Here is an 18,991-nt window from a genome sequence, read left to right as displayed (position 1 = left end):
TGTATGTATGTATGTATGTATGTATGTATGTATGTATGTATGTATGTATGCAATCTCTTTGTACTCACTTTGGTAGTACTAAAGTTTGAACTCAGGGCTTTGCGTTTGTTAGGCTGGCTGGCACATTATCACTTGAGGTACACCCCATCCTTTTTTTTTTTGTATGAGTTGACATTGGGAGGGTAAAAAAGGGACCATGGTCTTTCCCCCTTGAATTATTTACTTCTAGTACACTTGACTCAATATGAAGACTTGATATTATAGCAATTCTTTTCTATGACTCACAACAGGGCAAGCTCCAGGGTGACCACTGGAAAGCCCTGGATTCTTCTCGCATCATCCTTTGACTATTATGGGTTGTGCTGTTGGCTTTTGTTTTCTGGAACCTCTCTTTCCTGAAATCTCTCATCATCTCTTTTAGGCTCTTGGTGAATTTGTGCTGGTGGAAAAAGATGTTAAGATTAAGAAAAAAGGAAAGATTTACAGCCTCAATGAGGGCTATGCCAAGTATTTTGATGCTGCCACCACTGAATATGTGCAGAAGAAGAAATTCCCTGAGGTAAGTGAAGAAATCCTAGACCAGTAACAGGGAGAATGGTATCTCTGTAGACTCCTATTTGGTAGAAGCTTTGCGTTCTTGTGGGAAAGTTTAGTTCTGTTATTTACGTTTCTAGTTTCTATGAGCCTGGTAGTAATAAGTGACATTTGTGTGTATTTTATGATGTGTTAATGATTTCTACCCACAGTCTTGAAATTGCCTTTGACAGCTAGTTTCCTGGACATTTCACCAGTTCTTAAAATTAATCTACACATTTAGAATGAAGACAGTAAAAAAAATAAAGTGAAATGAAAGTGCATTCCTTAAATCAAGCATAGGTTCATTTTAGTCAAACAGAACATGTGGCTTTCATCTTGTTGTAACTGGTATTCTGCACAAGTGTGACTTGTACAATAGTTGGCAGTGGTGAAGGCTGAGAAGATCTTTAAGATAGACCAGATTGAGACATATACCCAGTGTTTCCAGGTTTGCCACCATGAGGAAGAGAACTCAGAGATAAGATAAAAGTAAGAAATCAGGAGGAAGTCTTATCACACAATGGAATTTCACCCTTAGTGCAAGTGTGGGCTTCTTGAGAGAAAGCCACTCAGGTTATTATACCTGTAGTATACCACATGGAGTCTCATGAGCAGATTTCCCGTCTCTGTGATAATTTCTTCTTCTTCTTTTTTCTTCTTGTAACCTTGATGGTCTGGAAGCATTCTACCTTGGAATCCTCCAGTATGTCTTAGTCTAGGTTTGTCTGGTGTTTCCTCATGATTAACCTGGTTTTATAGTAACATTTAAAATATTTTTTGTGTGTCAATACTGGGGCTTGATCTTAGGGTCTAAGTGTTGTTCTTTAGCATTTTTGCTCAAGACTGGCACTCTATCACTTAAGCCACAGCTCCACTTCTGGCTTTTTGGTGGTAAAGAAGATATAAGAATCTCAGGGACTTTTTTGCCCAGGCTAGCTTTGAACCATAATCCTCAGATTTCAGATTCTTGAGTAGCTAGGATTTCAGGCATGAGCCACCAGTGCCTGGGACATTTTAATTTTTACAAAACTGCAGGTGTTTTTCTTTTACAGAGGAGAGGGCTCACCTGATGTTATATCTATAGAAGAGGATTCTTCTGACTGGGGGAGAGAGAAGATTTTTTAAAATAAATTTTTTATTGTAAAAATAGTGTAGAGAGGGGTTACAGTTACATGAGTAAGGTAATGAGTACATTTCCTATCTAGCATTGTTACCTCCTCCTTTGTTTTTGAAAGAGGAGATTTTTTTAAAAAGAACTTTCTATTTTACTCTGAGGAATCTTTTATTATAGTCACAAAGGCCAATGCAAACTCATCTAAACAAAAAGGGAGTTTAAAACTCCCTTTTGAGTATTATAAGAACTTTAGGACAGGAACCCCACACTATTCATTATACTGTCTTTATTGCCGCTTCCTTTGTTCCTCTGCCTGCTTTCAAATGTCCCTTCTTTTTCTTTCATTTGGAGGGCCCAGAGCCACATAATTGGCCTACTGTCAGTCTCCTCTGTTCCAGTTCTTTCTGACCACAAAACAGTATTTTCAGGAGTATTTTTCTTAAATTCAATTGTTGCCCCTAGTGGTTGGAGACCTTCCTTTGTCAGTTAACTATAGCTCCAGGCTAGAGCCCCACACCACACAAATGGCTTCTCAAGACTTCATTTGGGATGGCAATGGAAGTGGACATGAGGACTAGGAAGACACCTTCCTCCTCCAAAGCATTTTGTCTAATTACAGGTTGATTTAACAAAGGATGTCTGCCATTCATCCTTGTCTTTAGTTTGCATCAGATCCTGTGCTAAGTAGAGTAGCTCATTTAGTTCTCTTGGAAGTTCTGTGAGATATCAGTACTCTCATCTTACTACTAAATCCAAGAAGCAGAGGAGTTGAGCAATTTGTGCAGGATCCTGGCGCTAGCAAGTGGAGAAGCTGACTCAACACATGGTGTGTGTTTGTGTTTGCTATCAATGAGTGACCATATCAGAAAGCTAGATAGCAGGATGAAGACTACAGGAATTCAGAGAATAAACATTGTCTCAGAAGAACTAGACCCAAAGAAGTCCCTGAGGGATTCATCAGATCAGCTAGAAGACAAGCAAAAGAAATACAGTGAAGCAATGTTTGGTTCAAAGTCTTTGTTCATTGCTGAAGGGTGAACGCAGGTGAAAGTTCTAAAATTTGAAGTTTATAATGTTAGTATTGCCAGTGACTGTATTTTTGTTGTTGTTGTTGGTGGTGGTTATGGGGCTTGAACTCCGGGCCTGGGCGCTATCCCTCAGCTCTTCAGCTAAAGGTGAGCACACTACCACTTGAGCCACAGCGCCACTTCTGGTTTTCTGCATGGTTTATTGGAGATAAGAGTCTCATGGAGTTTCCTGGCCAGGTTGGCTTTGAACCACAACCCTCACATCTCAGCCTCCTGGGTAGCTAGGATCACAGGCGTGAACCACTGACACCCAGTTGTATTTTAAATATTATGTTTCTGATAAAATTTTTTGCTTATATTTAGAAAATATTGCTAGCAGAAGAACTGTTCAAGTATATGAGCTATTGATGCATAAAAGAGTGCCCCCAAATTTGGAGGCTTAAAATAACAGCTATTGTTTCATAGTTTCTGTAGCTGAGCAAGTCAGACTTGTGTGCAAGTCTTCAAAGCCCATAAAGCCTCTTTTTGCCAAAGTTCTTATTTGAAAATTTGTTTTAGTTTGTCAGCACTCATGTATTAGATGCTGAGCTAGTTCTAGGCTCTGTGAGAATGTGAAATATTGGAAGGTCCTGTGAAATCGGTTGCCTTTTTTACACTGTGAGAGAATTATTGGGTTAGACAAGGGAGTCATAGGTGAGTCACCGAATGGGCTTTTGCCTGCTTTTGCAGTTCTTGGAGAAAAATCATGACCATTGATTTATTTCTCTTTGAACAAATATTCATTTGATTACATGTGACTAGAGAAGCAGAGGTTTAAAAAAATACTGTCATACTTCTTTGAATTCTTTCACAGTGTCTAGTTTTTTTTCCCCTGGTGGATGAAGATTGCTTGCAGGAAGTGTAAAAGTTGTCATTGATGTCTCAAGAATGCTGATTCTTAGAAAACTTGGAGCACCATGAATCAATGAGCCAAATAGGAGCTGCCAGAACACTCTGGTTGAATATGTAGTCATACCTTGAACACCAGAGTCTTCTGTTGCTCAACTCCTCATTAAAATGACCTAATACTAACAGCCCACATCCTCCTACATTCTTATGTGTGTATGTGGGGGCGGAGAGGGGAGCAATTATACTGAGGCTTGAACTCAGGGTCTGAGATCTGTCCCTTAACTTTTTTCTACTCAAGGCTAGTGCTTGGCTTTCTGTGGACAAATTGGATTTTCCTGCCCTGGCTGGCTTTGAATTGTGATCCTCAGACCTCAGCCCACTGAGTAGCTAGGATTATAGGCATGAGCCACTGGTACTGGGCCGTTCTTCCACATTCTTTTTGTTTTCCTTTTGCCAGTCCTGGAGTTTGAACTAAGGGCCTGGGTACTATCCCTGAGCTTCTTTTTGATCAAGGTTAGCACTCTACTACTTTGAGTCACAGCACCACTTCTGACTTTTTCTGTTTATGTGGTACTGAGGAGCAGAACCTAGGGCTTCTTGCATGTTAGGCAAGCACTCTACTACTATAAGTGACATTCCCAGATCTCTTCCACATTCTTTAAGTAATCGTTAGATTACTTATACTTCCTAATACAACAAGAATCCTGTGGATATAACATACACATACATTATATGTAATACTATATTGTTTAGACAGTACTGGCAAGAAAAATGTCTGAATGCATTCTGTGTAGATGTAATTTTTTAAATGTTTTGATCTATAGTTATTGGATCTTTTGATATGGAACCCTGTGGTTGTAGAGGGCTGACTATACTGCTCTGCTCCCCTTTCCTCTTCTCCACCTCCCTTCATTCTAGCCTTCTTTTTCCTATCTTTCTCTTCTTTATTCCCCTCCCCCCCTTTTCTCTTTCTCTTTTTGTCTGAGACCCAGGACTCAAACTTTGTATCTGATGCTTTCTCTCATTGGCTGGTACTTTACCACCTGAGCCACGCCTCTAACCCCCTTTTCTCTTCTCTTCTTTCCCTTCTCTCTTTTCTTTCTTCTTCCCTTCCTCTCTGCCCCTTTCTCCTTTCACTTTTTCCTTCCTCCTCCCCCTCTTTCCTTCTCTCTCAACCAATCTTATTTCCTTCCCTCCCCTCTTTTCTCTTCTTCACTAACTGCTGTTAAGATTGATGCAAAATGCTATCTCTGTCTTTAAGTATTACTACATTTAACAAGTTCAATCACCTCAATGAATGAAATTCTCAATTATATAATGCTTTTAGAAGCTCATGGAGAGAGGCTAGATGTCCAAGTATTCAGAGGCCCACAAACTGGGCTTTGTGAACGCAGAAATGGTACCATTGACTCTTTGCTTTTCCCCCCTCTAGGATGGCAGTGCCCCTTATGGGGCCAGGTATGTGGGCTCTATGGTGGCTGATGTGCACCGCACCCTGGTCTATGGAGGGATCTTCATGTACCCAGCCAACCAGAAGAGTCCTAAGGGAAAGGTAATTTTCCTGTGTCTACTAGATGGTTTTCTGGTCAGTGATCCAGCAGGAGTTCTTCTCCATGTCCGTTATTTGGCTATCATCCTTGACGTGTGTTTGTGAATGCTCAGGGGAAGAGAAACAAAGTCTTTTTCCCATTAGTATGTTTTGAGGTTGTGGGGGAGAGGGGAAATTTGGCGAAGGAGAAGCGTATCAGCCATGCTTGTGACTGGTGACTCGTACTGGCTTTCTCTCACTTTAGTCTCATCCTTGTCATTCACTATGAGTAACTTTTACTCATTCCTGCCTTCCACAGGCTGTGCCTAACATTTAGCAGCACCATCAATTGATTTGAGATCATTGCCTGCTTGAATAACCTAGTAAAAATATATCAACCCACTTCCCAGAGAGCATGCGCATGAATGTGCGCTTTACATGAACTGTTTGAAGGCTTCAGAGGTGTCAAAAATCCTCTAGAGAGAGCCTAAGCTCTAGAATAAACACTCTCCCATAGAACTCCTTCACTAGTTCTGAAAGGAAAGCTTCTGGTATATCTATTTGCATATGATGCAAAACTAAAATACCCAGTGGGAATCTTGTGATCCAAATCCATCTGGTTGTGATCTAAATACATCATGCAGATGTATTTGAATTTTACTCACATAGATGTGTAGTCAAATCAAATGAAGGCTTGAATTTTCCATAGTTACACCAACAACAGGCGATGTGTGTATGTGTGTGTGTGTGTATGATTTAGGTTGGTCATAGCATTTCCAGATATCAGAATGGTGGCAGATTCAAAGCCAAAGTAAGAAATCTGGCAGAGCACTGGAGACTGGAGAAAAGATTGTAATATCAAGGTTGATATATAAGGCATTTCTTTTTGCAAGAGCATTTACCTCATGTATATTAATTAGCTTACTGAACTGAGAATCCCAGAGAAGTCTGCATAAGAGATACTGAGGAAAGAAAAGTACAGTGGAGTATTAAGTAGGATCAGGTAAAAGTAAAAGATTGAAAGTTTGTAAATAGAAATATTCTCACTGGAAGTGGCGCTGTGGCTCAAGTGGTAGAGCGCTGAAGAGCACAAGGACAGCGCCCAAGCCCAGAGTTCAAGCCCCACGACTGAACAAAAAAAAAAAAAAAAGAAATATTCTTACTATACAATCAGTTCCAACAGGTAGAAGATAAAAACAATGATTATTATAACCACTAATAATTATTACTATAATTAATAAAATATTACTATCATTAAACTGATTAATAATGAGTTAGAAATTATCCACATAAAATTACACAAGCATGTTCTATAAAAATTCCATATATAGCTCTGTATTGATTGAATAATAATCATTATCCATACTGAAGATTCTTGATCCCTAGATTTCAGCTCTTTTGGTCTCTAACATCTGTGTGTGTGTGTGTGTGTGTGTGTGTGTATACATTATCCTCTCCCGTATGAACTTATAACTGTATAGCTGTGGGAAATTTTAATTGCCAGAAAAAATAGAGTAGATCATATGGCCTATAGGCCATGAAGTCCTTTTTCTATGAGACCAAGTGGAACATTTGAGATCATTGAAAAATGTTATTTTGGTTCCAAAACAAGTTCATTATGAGACCATATGGAGCTTTCTTTTTTAATCATCTGAATCAGTAGACAATTTTCTCCTGCCCTGAAGTCTGAAGGGAAAAGGTAACAGGGAGGGAAATGCTACTAACATAAAGGTCTCTCCAATCAGACTGTCCAGAACCATGTAGCATTCACTGACATTGCTCTGGGTGACCAGGAATAATCTTTGCCTAAGCAAGTGTGCCCACATGCACTGGAGCTTTTCTACATCTTGCCAGGAGCCCACTACTCTGAAGGTTGGCAGTCTAGGGTAAAGGCATTTTATAGGGTTCGGCTGAAAGAATAGGAAATGATCCCTGGTGTCTTAACCTATTATTTATGGAATGTGTGGATCTACGTGGACCAAAGACATTTTGTTCCTCTCCTTGAAATAAATCATAATTATAATATCAGCATGGTGTGATTATTTTTCCAAAGTGCTTAGACATATCCTCAACATGGACTTGAAGAAAAGAATGATGTAGGGCTCATCCCTGGGTTTGATCTCCCCCCAAATAGAATGAAAATGAACAGGCTGTGTTAAAGTCTTCCTGTAAACTAATTATAGGAAATGAGCTGATTTTGGAAACCACATTTTGCCTGAATGGTAAGAAAAATGGAGAAGAGATTATGACATTGAGTTGGGATACAGCAGGAATGTCACTCTGAATCTAATGTGATGGGTGGGTGAGTGTCCAGTGGCTGGGGTGGGGATGTCACAGTGTAGTTACAGATTTGGACCCCAAAGGATGTCATTCTGTTTGACCTCATTCAGTGCAGTTCAACATGTGCTTTTAGACACAAGGCAGGGAGCTGCAAGTTCTCATATAGCCTCCGGATATATTATAGGACACTTCCTCTGAACAGGTTCAGCCCTGGATCCTTATGTAGAGTGTGGCAAGTGAGATGAAGGCTTCTTAAACTCTTGTTTCTGAGACCTCAGCTGAGAACTCCTGTTCAAGAATCTAATGTCCTCTTCAGACACTTTATTTTATAAGACACTCTAGGTTTGGAGATACTGTAACAACTATTCATGGCAGACAAACTCCTTGTTCTCAAGGGAAGGCAGTATAGGAAGAAAGGCAGATGTTATACAGACTAGTGTTAACTGCTATAAAAGGGGATGTTCTTGGGGGGGTACAACCAAATGGGATTTATCTTAGTTTGGGGGGCCAAAAGTAAAGACCATTTAAATACCGCCAAACTCTTTGGCTAAGTTATACTTGAGATCACATCATCCCAGACACTGTGATTATCTAGCACTCTCAAAGTGACCTTACAGATCACTCAAGATTGACATTTTACTAGCAATAAGGCCTTACGTATAGTCTTTCATGGGGATTGCAGGCATGGCTTAGATGGTAGAGCAGCAGCCGATGAATGAAAGTGCCAGATACTGAGTTAGAGTCTGGGTTTAGGGGAAAAAAGAGAAGAAAGGAAGGAAGTAAAGAAGGAAAGAAGGAAGGAAGGAAGGAAGGAAGGAAGGAAGGAAGGAAGGAAGGAAGGAAGGAAGGAAGGAAGGAAAGAAGGAAGGAAGGAAGGAAGGAAGGAAGGAAGGAAGGAAGGAAGGAAGGAAGGAAGGAAGGAAGGAAGGTAATCTTTCTGACTAGATAAACAACAAGTTACTCTCATTGCTGAAGCAACAAGAAATACATATCTAAGTCTAATATCCTAAAATCAAGCCCAAAGGTTACAAAACAGATCATCTGTTATCCACCTGACCAAAGATGTCTCTGAAGGTATTTGATGAGTAGCAGTGAAGCATCCAGCCTCCTGTAGAGCTGAAAGCTCAGGCAGCTACTCAGACTCAGAAAATGCAGAGATTCCTCCTTAAGCTTTAGTTGTATACCTTGGGGTGTTTGACTGCTTTCAAAACTTTGTCACCTGGCTGTTTCTCCACAGCTCCGGCTCCTCTATGAGTGCAATCCTGTGGCCTATATCATTGAGCAGGCAGGAGGTGTGGCAACCACAGGCACCCAGCCCGTATTGGACGTAAAGCCTGAGAGTATTCACCAACGGGTGCCCCTCATTCTGGGGTCCCCAGATGATGTACAAGAATATCTCACCTGTGTCCAGAAAAACCAGACTGGCAAGTAGGCGGTTTGACCATAAGCCTTTTCTCTTTGTCCAAGTGAAAGAGACATGGAGATAGATGGTGAAGATGAGGAAACAGAAGGCAAATCAAATTCAGAGGAGAACAGTAACAATTGTTAAGGACAGATGGAAAGGGCTGAAAATAAAAGCTCACATGTGAAAATAACAACTTTGACTTGTCTTCTGTTATGAAGAGTGGCAAATATGCAAAATAGTCATTCTGAGTCCACCAAGACATATCAAGAGCTACCACTTGAGGACTAAAAGCACATAGATCTTTTAGAATTTGTCCCGATTGGCTTGATATTTGAATTTAATTTCTTATTCTATAGAGGTTATTTTCCTTCTTTGTGTGTGTGTATGTATAAGTGACTTAGTTTCTTCAGAAGAGTTTTTGGTCTTATTTTGGGTAAGTCTTCAGTTAGAAATTTCATAAAGGCTGGGTGTCAGCTGCTCACGCTCACACTCAGGAGGCTGGATTCTGAGGATCAAGGTTCAAAGCCAGCTAGGGCAGGAAAGTCCGTGAGACTCTTATCTCCAATAAACCACTAGAAAACCGGAAGTGGCGCTGTGGCTCAAGCAGTAGAGTGCTCACCTTGAGCTGAAGAGCTGAGGGATAGTGCCTAAGCCCAGAGTTCAAGCCCCAAGATCCACAAAAAAAAAAAAAAATCATAAAGCCCTTCCTTCCCTTCCCTCCCTCCCTCCCCCTCTCTTTCTTCCCTCCCCCTCTCTGTCCTTCCTCCCTCACTTCCCTCCTTCCTCCTCCCTTCCTCCCTCCTTCCCTCCTTCTCTCCCTCTCTCTCTTTCACTTTCTTTCTTTCCTTCTTTCCTTCCTTCCTTCCTTCCTTCCTTCCTTCTTTCTTTCTTTCTTTCTTTCTTTCTTCCTTTCTTTCTTTCTTTTTTTCCTTTCTTTCTCTTTCTTTCTCTTTTTTTCCTGTATGTGAGTGGATACCCAGACTTGAGGTCAGGGTCTGGATGCTGTTTTTTAGCTTTTCTAGCCCTCCACTACTTGAGCCACACCCCTACTTCTGGCATTTGATGGCTAGCTTGAGATAAGAGTCCCATGAATTTTCCTTCCTGGACTGGCTTTGAGCTATGTTCTTCAGATCTCAGCCTCCTGAATAGCTAGGATTATAGGCATGAGCTGCTAGTACCCGGCAGAGTCTTTTTGTTGTTGTTTAGATTAATTTGAATGACCAAATTAATTTTGTTTGAATAGAAAATGTGATCACTTGTTGGCAAAGCCAGACATTAAATGGAGTAAATATTTAAAAATTAATGTTTATATATTTTAACTCTTGCAATTTATTTTTTTGGGGGGGGACTACTTTAATCTCTTTTGAGGCTCTACACTTGCCCAAATTATGTCAAGATATCTGAAACAATTCTTGTTTTAGCAAGAATTAATCTATGTGTAAATGGACCTTGAAGAAAAATACTGATATTGAATTATTAAGAAATAATTGAGTAGCTAAGATTACAATAGTTAGCACCTGGCTATTATCTTAATAGTTTAATCTTAATCCTTTATTAGACTTATAAATATTCACACTAAAAATGTTCATTTTAAAATACCTTTTAAGGGGCTGGGAAGATGGCTCAGTGATAGAGCACTTGCCTTGCAAGCATGAGGCCCTGGGTTCGATTCCTCAGCACCACATAAGCAAAAAGAAAAAAAAGCCGGAAGTGGCGCTGTGGCTCAAGTGGTAAAGTGCTAGCCTTGAGCTGAAGAGCTGAGGGACAGCACCCAGGCCCAGAGTTCAGGCCCACGATTGGACCCCCTCAAAAAAATAAAAAATAAAATACCTTTTAAATATCTGGATTTGGTGAGTTTGCAGCACAAGGAGACTTACTGGAAGCAAAGTTGAAACAGGCACTTGCAATCATGATATATACTGTTTTGCTGAATGTAATAAATGCAATTCTTATATGTTCTTAAAGCTAAGATTCAGGACTCTACACATCAAATTCAAGATGAGAGAATGAACTTTCCATTTCATTCTTACAGGCTCATTAAAACATGTGAGAACATGTAAGGTGCTGGTGGCTTACGCCTGTAATCCTAGCTACCCGGGAGGCTGAGATCTGAGATTTGAGGATAATGTTTGAAGCTGGCCAGAGCAGAAAAGTCCCTGTGAGACTCTTATCTCCAATTAAGCACTCAAAAACTGGAAGTGGAGCTGCGGCTCAAAGTGGTAGAGTGCTAGCTCAGGGACAGTACCCAGGCCCTGAGTTCAAGCCCCAGGATTGGCACTTGTGCGCGCGCACACACACACACACACACACACACACACACACACACACACACACACACACACACACACACACACACAAATGTGAGAACATTGATGAAAATTTCCAGTGATTTGTGCTTTCATGGGCAGTCTTGAAAGACCTGAGGACTCTGAGAAATCTTTCTTCTTGGTTTCTTACTCCTGCTGAATAGCTGCCTATGTTAAATGGTTGTGTCTTTTCAGGAGGAACCCAATGATCTCTTTGTGTTGAAGAATTCCTGCAGTGCCCTGTACATGTTTGGCTTTCTACTTGGGGATCATGAGGACATTCATGGAGGAGGTGGTCTATAATTGTATTTTGGGGAGATGGACTTCAGTAGTGATCAGAAGAGCCACAGGGCCATTTTGAGTCATTTTTTTCTTCTTTTAAAATATGTTTTTTAATTGTAAAAATATGTACAGAGGGGTTACAGTTACATGAGTAAGGTAATGAGTACATTTCCTAATGAACATTGTTACTTCCTCCTTTGTTTTTCCCCCACCATCCCTTCTCTCCCTACCTCCCGAACTCCTCCCACCCCCAACCCCCCCCCCCGAAGTTGTAAAGTTCATTTTCAACATAGTGTCTTGTACATCTCATTGTTACAAACCTGTATCCTTATTTAAGCATTTTGTTATTTCCCTTCCCCTCCCCAAATTAGATGAATATATATACAAGATACAGGGCACCAGAATCAAATACAGTGAAAACAGGGATTATACTGTGGGGGAAGAACATACTAAAGAAACAAAAGAATCACATAGTACATTATAAATACATTAAAAAACAATACAAAGAAAGTAAAAAACTCTTGTGTCCCTATCTTGGGGTTCATTTCACTTAATATCATCTTATATGGTCATATGTACATAGCTTTTGACCTTTTCTTTTTTTTTCCTTTTTTTTCATTGTAAAAAATGTTGTACAGAGGGGTTACAGTTACATGAGTAAGGTAATGAGTACATTTCATAGCGAGCATTGTTACCTCCTCCTTTATTTTCCCTTTACCATCACTCCCCTCTCTACCTCCCCAACTCTTCTGCCCGCCCCCAGCATTGTACAGTTTGTTTTCAATTTAGTGTCCTGTACATCTCGTAGTCACAATGGGTCAGCCTGCATCCTCATTTAAGTGTTCTGCAATACCCCTTCCCCTCCTCAAATTACAAAAATATATATACAAGGTGCAGAGCACCAGCATCAAATCCAGTGAAAACAGGGGTTATACCATGGAAGAACTTACAATAGAAACAAAAGAATCATATAGTGTATTGTAAGTATACTAAAAACACTAGCAAGAAAGAAAAACAAACAAATGAAAACCTCTTGTGTACCTGTCTTGGTGGTACATTTTGCTTAACATTATCTTATATGGCCGTATGTACACAGCTTTTGACCGACTCTGCTTCTCCTAGACATGTACCAGTCACTGCAAACAAGGGAAACCATGGGACCTATGTTTCTTTGGGCCTGGCTTACTTCACTTAATACAATTTTTCCCAAGACTTTCCATTTCCTAACAAAAGAGGCAATGCCATTTTTTCTGACAGAGGCATAGAATTCCATTCATCTGCTTAGGGGCATCTGGGTTGGTTCCATATCTTAGCTCTGGTAAATAATACTGCAATAGTTGTGCTGATAGCTTTCGTATGGTCTTGTTTGTGATCATTTGGGTGAATGCCCAAAAGTGGGATTGCTGGGTCATAGGGGAGCTCTATGTGGAGTCTTTTGAGGAACCTCCATACTGCTTTCCAAAATGGTTGAACAAGTTTACACTCCCACCAACAATGCAGTAAGGTTCCCTTCTGTTACATCCCCTCCAGCATCTGTTGTTATTAGAGTGCTTGCTTCTGGAGTGAGGTGATATCTCTATGTTGTTTTGATTTGCATTTCTTTTATGGCTAGGGAAGTTGAGTGTTTCTTCATGTGTCTATTGGCCATCTTTCTTGCCTCTTCAGAGAAGTTTCTCTTTAAGTCTTTAGCCCACTTATTTATTGGGCAGTTGTTTCTTTGATAATTTGTTGTTGGGGGGTTTAATTTTTTGAGTTCCAGGTATATTTTAGATATGAGACCCTTGTCCATTATATGGCTAGTGAAGATCTTCTCCCAATATGTGAGCTTTCTATTGATCTTGCTAGCTAAGTCCTTTGCCATGCAGAAGCTCTGCAATTTCATGCAGTCCCATTTGTCCAACCTTTCTTTGATTTGTTGTGTTTCTGGGTCTCTTTTAAGAAAATTTCGGCCTGTGCCAAGGAGACCTAGGGTTTCTCTTATTCCATCCTGTAGTGTTTTTAGAGTGTCTGCTTTGACTCCAAGGTCTTTGATCCATTTGGAGTTAATTCTGGTACAAGGTGATATGTAAGGATCTAGCTTTAACTTTCTAAAAGTGATTAACCAATTTTGCCAGCACCATTTACTGAAGAGGCTGTCTTTCTTCCATTCTATTTCTTTAGCTCCCTTGTCAAAGATTAGGTGGCTATAGGTTTGTGGGTTCATTTCTGGGTCTTCAGTCCTATTCTATTGGTCCTCAGGTCTGTTCCTGTGCCATACAAACCTGTTTTGATTTCTATGGCTTTGTAGTAGAGTTTGAAGTTTGGAATTGATATTTCTCTAGCACTGTTCTTCTACTAAGGATTATTTTTGCTATTAGGGGTCTTTTATTGTTCCATATGAATTTTTGGATTGCCTCTTCTATTTCTTTGAAGAATGAGGTTGGAATGTTGATAGCTATCACACTGAATTTGTAGATAGCCTTTGGCAGTATTGCCATTTTCATGATGTTGATCCTCCCAATCCAGGAACATGGGAGGTTTTTCAACTTGCTTCGTTCTCCTTTAATTTCCTTTTTCAGGTTTTTAAAGTTTTCATCATACAGGTCCTTCACTTCTTTTGTTAACTCCTAAGTATTTTATTTTTTGTGGGGCTATTACAAAAAGGCTTGCTTTTCTAATTTCGGCTGTGCTCTTCTCATTATTGGCATTACAGTAAAGGGTTAGTTTTGTACCCTGCTACTTTGCTAAAGTTTCCAATCACCTCAAGTATCTTGGGAGTGGAGTCCATGGGGTTCGTTAAATACAAGATCATGTCATCTGAAAAGAGGGAGAGTTTTACTTCATCCTTCCTTAGTTGGATCCCCATTATGTCTGCATCTTGTCTTATTGCTGTAGCTAGGCATTCTAATACTAGATTGAAGAGAAGTGGAGAGAGTGGACATCCTTGTCTCATTCCTGAATGTAGAGGAAAAGGCTTTAACTTTTCGCCATTAAGTATAATACTGGCTGTAGGTTTGACATATATAGCCTTCATTGTATTGAGGAATGTTCCATGGATTCCTAGTTTTTTTCAGAGCCTTCATTATAAAGGGGTGTTGGATCTTGTCAAATGCTTTTTCTGCATCTATTGAGATACCCATGTGATTCTTAAACGTTTGACCTTTTCTTAACAGAGTCTTTAAGAATTAAGAAATTATTTTGTTTCTAATTAACAGGAAAAGAATGACCAGTGTTAAGATTTCAGCTAGTCCTTTGGGGCAAAAAAATAGATAGACCCTCCCAAAAAAGTATTTCAAATAGACTATAGAATTATTAAAGATATAAAAATCTATAAGGTTGTTAGAAAAAGATAAGGGAAAAAAATCTTTTCTTCAAGCTTCTGGGTTTCCAGGGACTTTGACAGTATGAGATGTCAGAACAATCATGACTGTACTCTCCCTCAGTTTTCTCAAGACCTAAGAACTTACCTCATCGCTCAACACCTTGATTCAAACATTTCCACAAGGTCTCCAATGACATCCCTGTATCAGGGTACTGACCTCTGATTTCTGCTAAGATCCTCGCTTCTTTTTTCATTAATTGGCTGTTCTTGTAGATGCTTCCCTTCTTCCTGGAAGTCCTCTCTGGCTACCTCTCTCCCAGTAACACCCATTCAGCCAGGTGAGAACTGTGTCTGCCCTACTGCTGACCACAGGATCAAGGTAGGTGTCACTTAAGGTCTACTTGCATCAAATCTGTTTCTACCTGCAGTAGAATCAGGAAACCACCAAACCTGACCTCACACTAGCTAGTATTATTACAAAGACTATAAAATTTCATTCAAGATGCAATGTTTGCTATTCATGCCAAGGAGTTTGAAATTTAAACACCTATTATATGGAGAATGATGCATAGCATATGATTCAGTTTAGATGGGTGTGGACAGAAACTGCTGGAAGCATTCAGTGCTGAGATCCTAACTGCCCATCTCATGTCCTCATCAAGGATTATGGAATTGGTTCACTAAGTTTTGTGTTAAATCTCATTGAGTGGCAACATGACTTTCTTTTGGTGATCCAGGGGTTTTGAATTCAGGGTGCTATGCTTCCTATGGAAGTACCCTTCCTCTTGAGCAATGTCCCCCATACCTTTTTGCTGTACTGGCCTTTTGTTTGATTTGGTTTTATTTAGGTGTTACTGGTGTTAAAATCAGAGCCTTGAGCTGTTAAGTATACTTCTTACTCTTGGTAAGAAGGTACTCTACTTGCACCACACAGCCAGTGTCCTTATTGTTCATATATGGTCTCACTTTTTGCCTGGTGCATCTCACACAGCTAATCTCTGCCTCCTGTCCATCTAGGATTACAGGTGTGAACTACCTGGCCTGGTAAAACACGGTTTTTCAAAATGCTTGGATGATGGAGTTATGTGCTTCTTTAGCCTGTAGAATCTTTATTTTATGTTTCTCTTACCTATCTTTCCCAATGTCATAGCATCACTCCTGTAGTCCAGCTTCAAATTCAGGAGTTTGTCCTCATTCCTTGAGAACCCAAAGACAAGGCTCAGAAATCCACCAGGAGCTGAGTGTTGATAGCTCACACCTGTAATCCTAGCTACTCAGGAGGCTGAGATCTGAGAATATGAGAAAAGAAGAAGAGAAATCCTCTAGGACCCTGTCCATCCTTAACTGTAATATCTCTGGGAAGTTTCCACTAGTAATTGGAGGCATGCTCTAGTAATTGGCTCTAAATCTTTTGAGTTAAATCACTGGGCATGCATGTGAGAAGGCAGTATTGAGGCAATATAGTAACCCAGCTTCATTTTTTCTTTCTTTTTTAAAAATAAATCCATAGTTTTATTAAGACAAAAACTGACAGTACTGTATGAAGTGTACAGTTAAAAATTTCACAGATGTCTAACACATGCCTAAAAAGATTTTACAATGTAGATGTAGGTTTTTTTTGGGGGGGGGTGGGGGGTCTGGTCGTGGGGCCTGAACTCTGGGCCTGGGCGCTGTCCCTCAGCACTTCAGCTCAAGGCTAGCGTTCTGCCACTTGAGCCACAGCGCCACTTCTGGCTCTTTTCTTTTTGCTTATGTGGTACTGAGGAATCGAACTCAGGGCCTCAGGCATACAAGGCAAGTGCTCTACCACTGAGCCACCTTCCCAGCCCCAGATGTAGGTATTAATGTCAAGAATCCATAGAGCAATTTTAGCCGGACATGGTGGTATATGCCTATAATCCCAGCATTTGGAAGGCTGAGGCAGGAGGATTGAGAGTTCAAGGCCAGCCTAAGCTATATATCAAGTCCTTGTCTCAGGGGAAAAAAAACAAAAAACAAAAAAAAGGACAAAGGGATAGTTTTGGGTAGCTGTTAAATCTTACAATTGTTTTGTTCTTTTTTATTTTTATACTTTTTGAGTATACTTCTAGTATGAAAGGTTAATCTCCTGAGATCAGAGCTTTTGGAATAATTAACCCTTGGAGTGACTCAATGAAATTTGTGCTGGGACTGAACCTGACACTAATGGTCTCAGAGTTCAAAGATCAAAAAAAAAAAAAAGATCACAAGGCTTTACCGTAAGAGCACGAGACTCTTCTATCTCCTACACTCCCTCAGCCCTCCCCAAACAATTCAAGCCAGTGACTTAAGTGGACAAATTGAAAACATAATTGGAAGAAAAAAAAAAGGGATCCTTTTCTAATTTCAAGATTTAGCACCTCAAAGAGGACAGAATGGTCTGCCTGTGTATACTCTCCAATAAAGGATTCCCCTCCTCAATTTGTTGCCTTCTCCCCAAGTGTAATTTAGGAACTGGCTTAGCCTCATAGGCAGCATGAAGCTGAGTCAGGGAACATCTCTTTTTTTTGGGGGGGGGGTCCTGTCATGGGCCTGAACTCTGGGCCTGGGCGCTGTCCCTCAGCTCTTCAGCTCAAGGCTAGCACTCTACCACTTGAGCCACAGCGCCACTTGCGGCTTTTTGCTTTTTGCTTATGTGGTGCTGAGGAATCGAACCCAGGGCCTCTTGCATGCAAGGCAAACGCTCTACCACTGAGCCACCTTCCCAGCCCTCAAGGGATCATCTCATTTACAGCTTTTCAGCAGTCTCTCACAGTCCCTATTTATGGTGCTTATGTTATTTTTTTGAAAAGGTAAAATATTCTGAACATGGAACTAAATCATTAGGTGTTCTTCTTTCCATTGTTTCACCATTTCCCCAATCAAGCCCCAAATTTAAATCAAAATGATCCTATCTTCATCTCCCAGCCCACCCCTCACAATCCCAAATAATACACTAGTAATAGCCAAAACAGCACACATGCTACGCTGTAAAAGTGCAGTTAACACTATTGGGAAGAAGGCTGTGGGTTGTGAGATGCTCTTTGAAGATCAACAGGATCTTTTTGCTCTCCCACACACCCACTTCTGCAAGTCCTGTCCTTCATAGAAGGCCCTTTGCCGTTCTCAGCAAAATGCAGAGTGGGTTGCCTTGAAACACTTAACCCTTCCCCCTCCACTGGGATGGGTGTGCAAACTATATAGCATGGAACAGCTTTAAAGCACTTGGGCTGCTGCAGGGCATCGAAACGATACTGGCTCTTCAAAGGACATCTTTTCAAGCCACCTTATGGTGTCAAGATAAGTAGAACTCCATCCTCCCCATTTCAAGCCCACAGTCAGAGGTGACAGGGGCTGCTACTCTGGAGAGTTAATTCTTGTTGTCTTTTTTGTCATCATCCTCTGAGGGGTAGGAATGCCACGTCAACTTTTCCCCATAGAAGGATATGACAACCTGTGGGCACTTGACATTAGCTTCCTTGGCAGGGACTAGATCAGCCTCATCAGAGTTTTTCCATTTCATCAGGAACATGAGCTCTCCGCTGGAGTCTGAAGCTCCAATAATCTGCTCTGGCTCCAAATCCCGGGCAAAGCCTTGAGGCTTTTCTGACTCTTCTTTCTTCTTCTTAGGTTTGCTTTCCTCTCCCTTATCTTCAGAATCAGAATCAGCTTTACACTTGCCTCCCTCTGATTTGTCTGTCTCACGTGCTGTTTTCTGTGACTGTAGAAACTCAGCAATGAGGTCGGGACAATCCAGGTTCTCTTCTGGCTCCCATGTATTGTCCTCATCTGAGAAACCCTTCCACTGTAGAAGGTATTCTACGTTGCCCTTTACAACTCGACGGTCAAGAACTTTTTCCACCACATATTCCTCTTCTTCCTCTTCTAGGACCTCCTCCACTTTCTTCTTGTTTTGCTTTTTTCCCATAGTGCCCGCCAGCTTTTTGGTGTAAAGAGTGTGATGCTGCTCAGAGCAGCGCCCAAGAGTCAGAGAGAAGTCGGTCGTACTGGATAGGCCGAGCAAGTGGTGCCCAAGAAAGCAACACACCTGGTGTCCCCCGTTGACCCTGGCTCTGAAGAGGCATACTGCAGGCCCGGCCTAGGCCCTCCCCTCTGCCAAACAAACCAGCTTCCTCTTTTCTGCCTCTCTCACTTCCCAGCTGCTCCAAGGCGAACAGTTGGTTTGACCACTTAATCTCCACTAGGAAAGGTGATCTTGCCTGAGGCCCCAAAATACTGAAGTCCACTGACCATGGACTAAAACTTCTGAAACTGAAGCAAATGAA

The 18,991-nt window shown here is 40.9% G+C and overlaps 1 protein-coding gene and 1 pseudogene across 1 annotated transcript in view; one reads left to right on the top strand and one right to left on the bottom strand.

Annotated features, from left to right (window-relative positions):
- The window catches only part of Fbp2 (fructose-bisphosphatase 2), a 30,991-nt gene extending 21,979 nt beyond the window's left edge, over positions 1-9,012 (top strand). The window contains exons 5-7 of the mRNA XM_070033696.1: positions 422-559; positions 5,039-5,158; positions 8,652-9,012. Coding sequence (XP_069889797.1) covers positions 422-559; positions 5,039-5,158; positions 8,652-8,846 — 453 coding nt within the window. The 3' untranslated portion in view covers positions 8,847-9,012. The remainder of the gene's footprint in view (positions 1-421; positions 560-5,038; positions 5,159-8,651) is intronic.
- A 9,063-nt stretch (positions 9,013-18,075) lies between these two features.
- On the bottom strand, positions 18,076-18,633 carry LOC138834632 (chromobox protein homolog 1 pseudogene; annotated as a pseudogene).
- Between the last annotated feature and the right edge of the window lie 358 nt (positions 18,634-18,991).

Source organism: Dipodomys merriami, unplaced genomic scaffold (assembly GCF_024711535.1).
Source record: "Dipodomys merriami isolate MVZ:Mamm:240054 unplaced genomic scaffold, mDipMer1.0.p SCAF_22, whole genome shotgun sequence".
Taxonomy (NCBI): domain Eukaryota; kingdom Metazoa; phylum Chordata; class Mammalia; order Rodentia; family Heteromyidae; genus Dipodomys; species Dipodomys merriami.
Note: the sequence above shows the minus strand (reverse complement) of the source record. Positions and strands in the feature narration are given on the sequence as shown.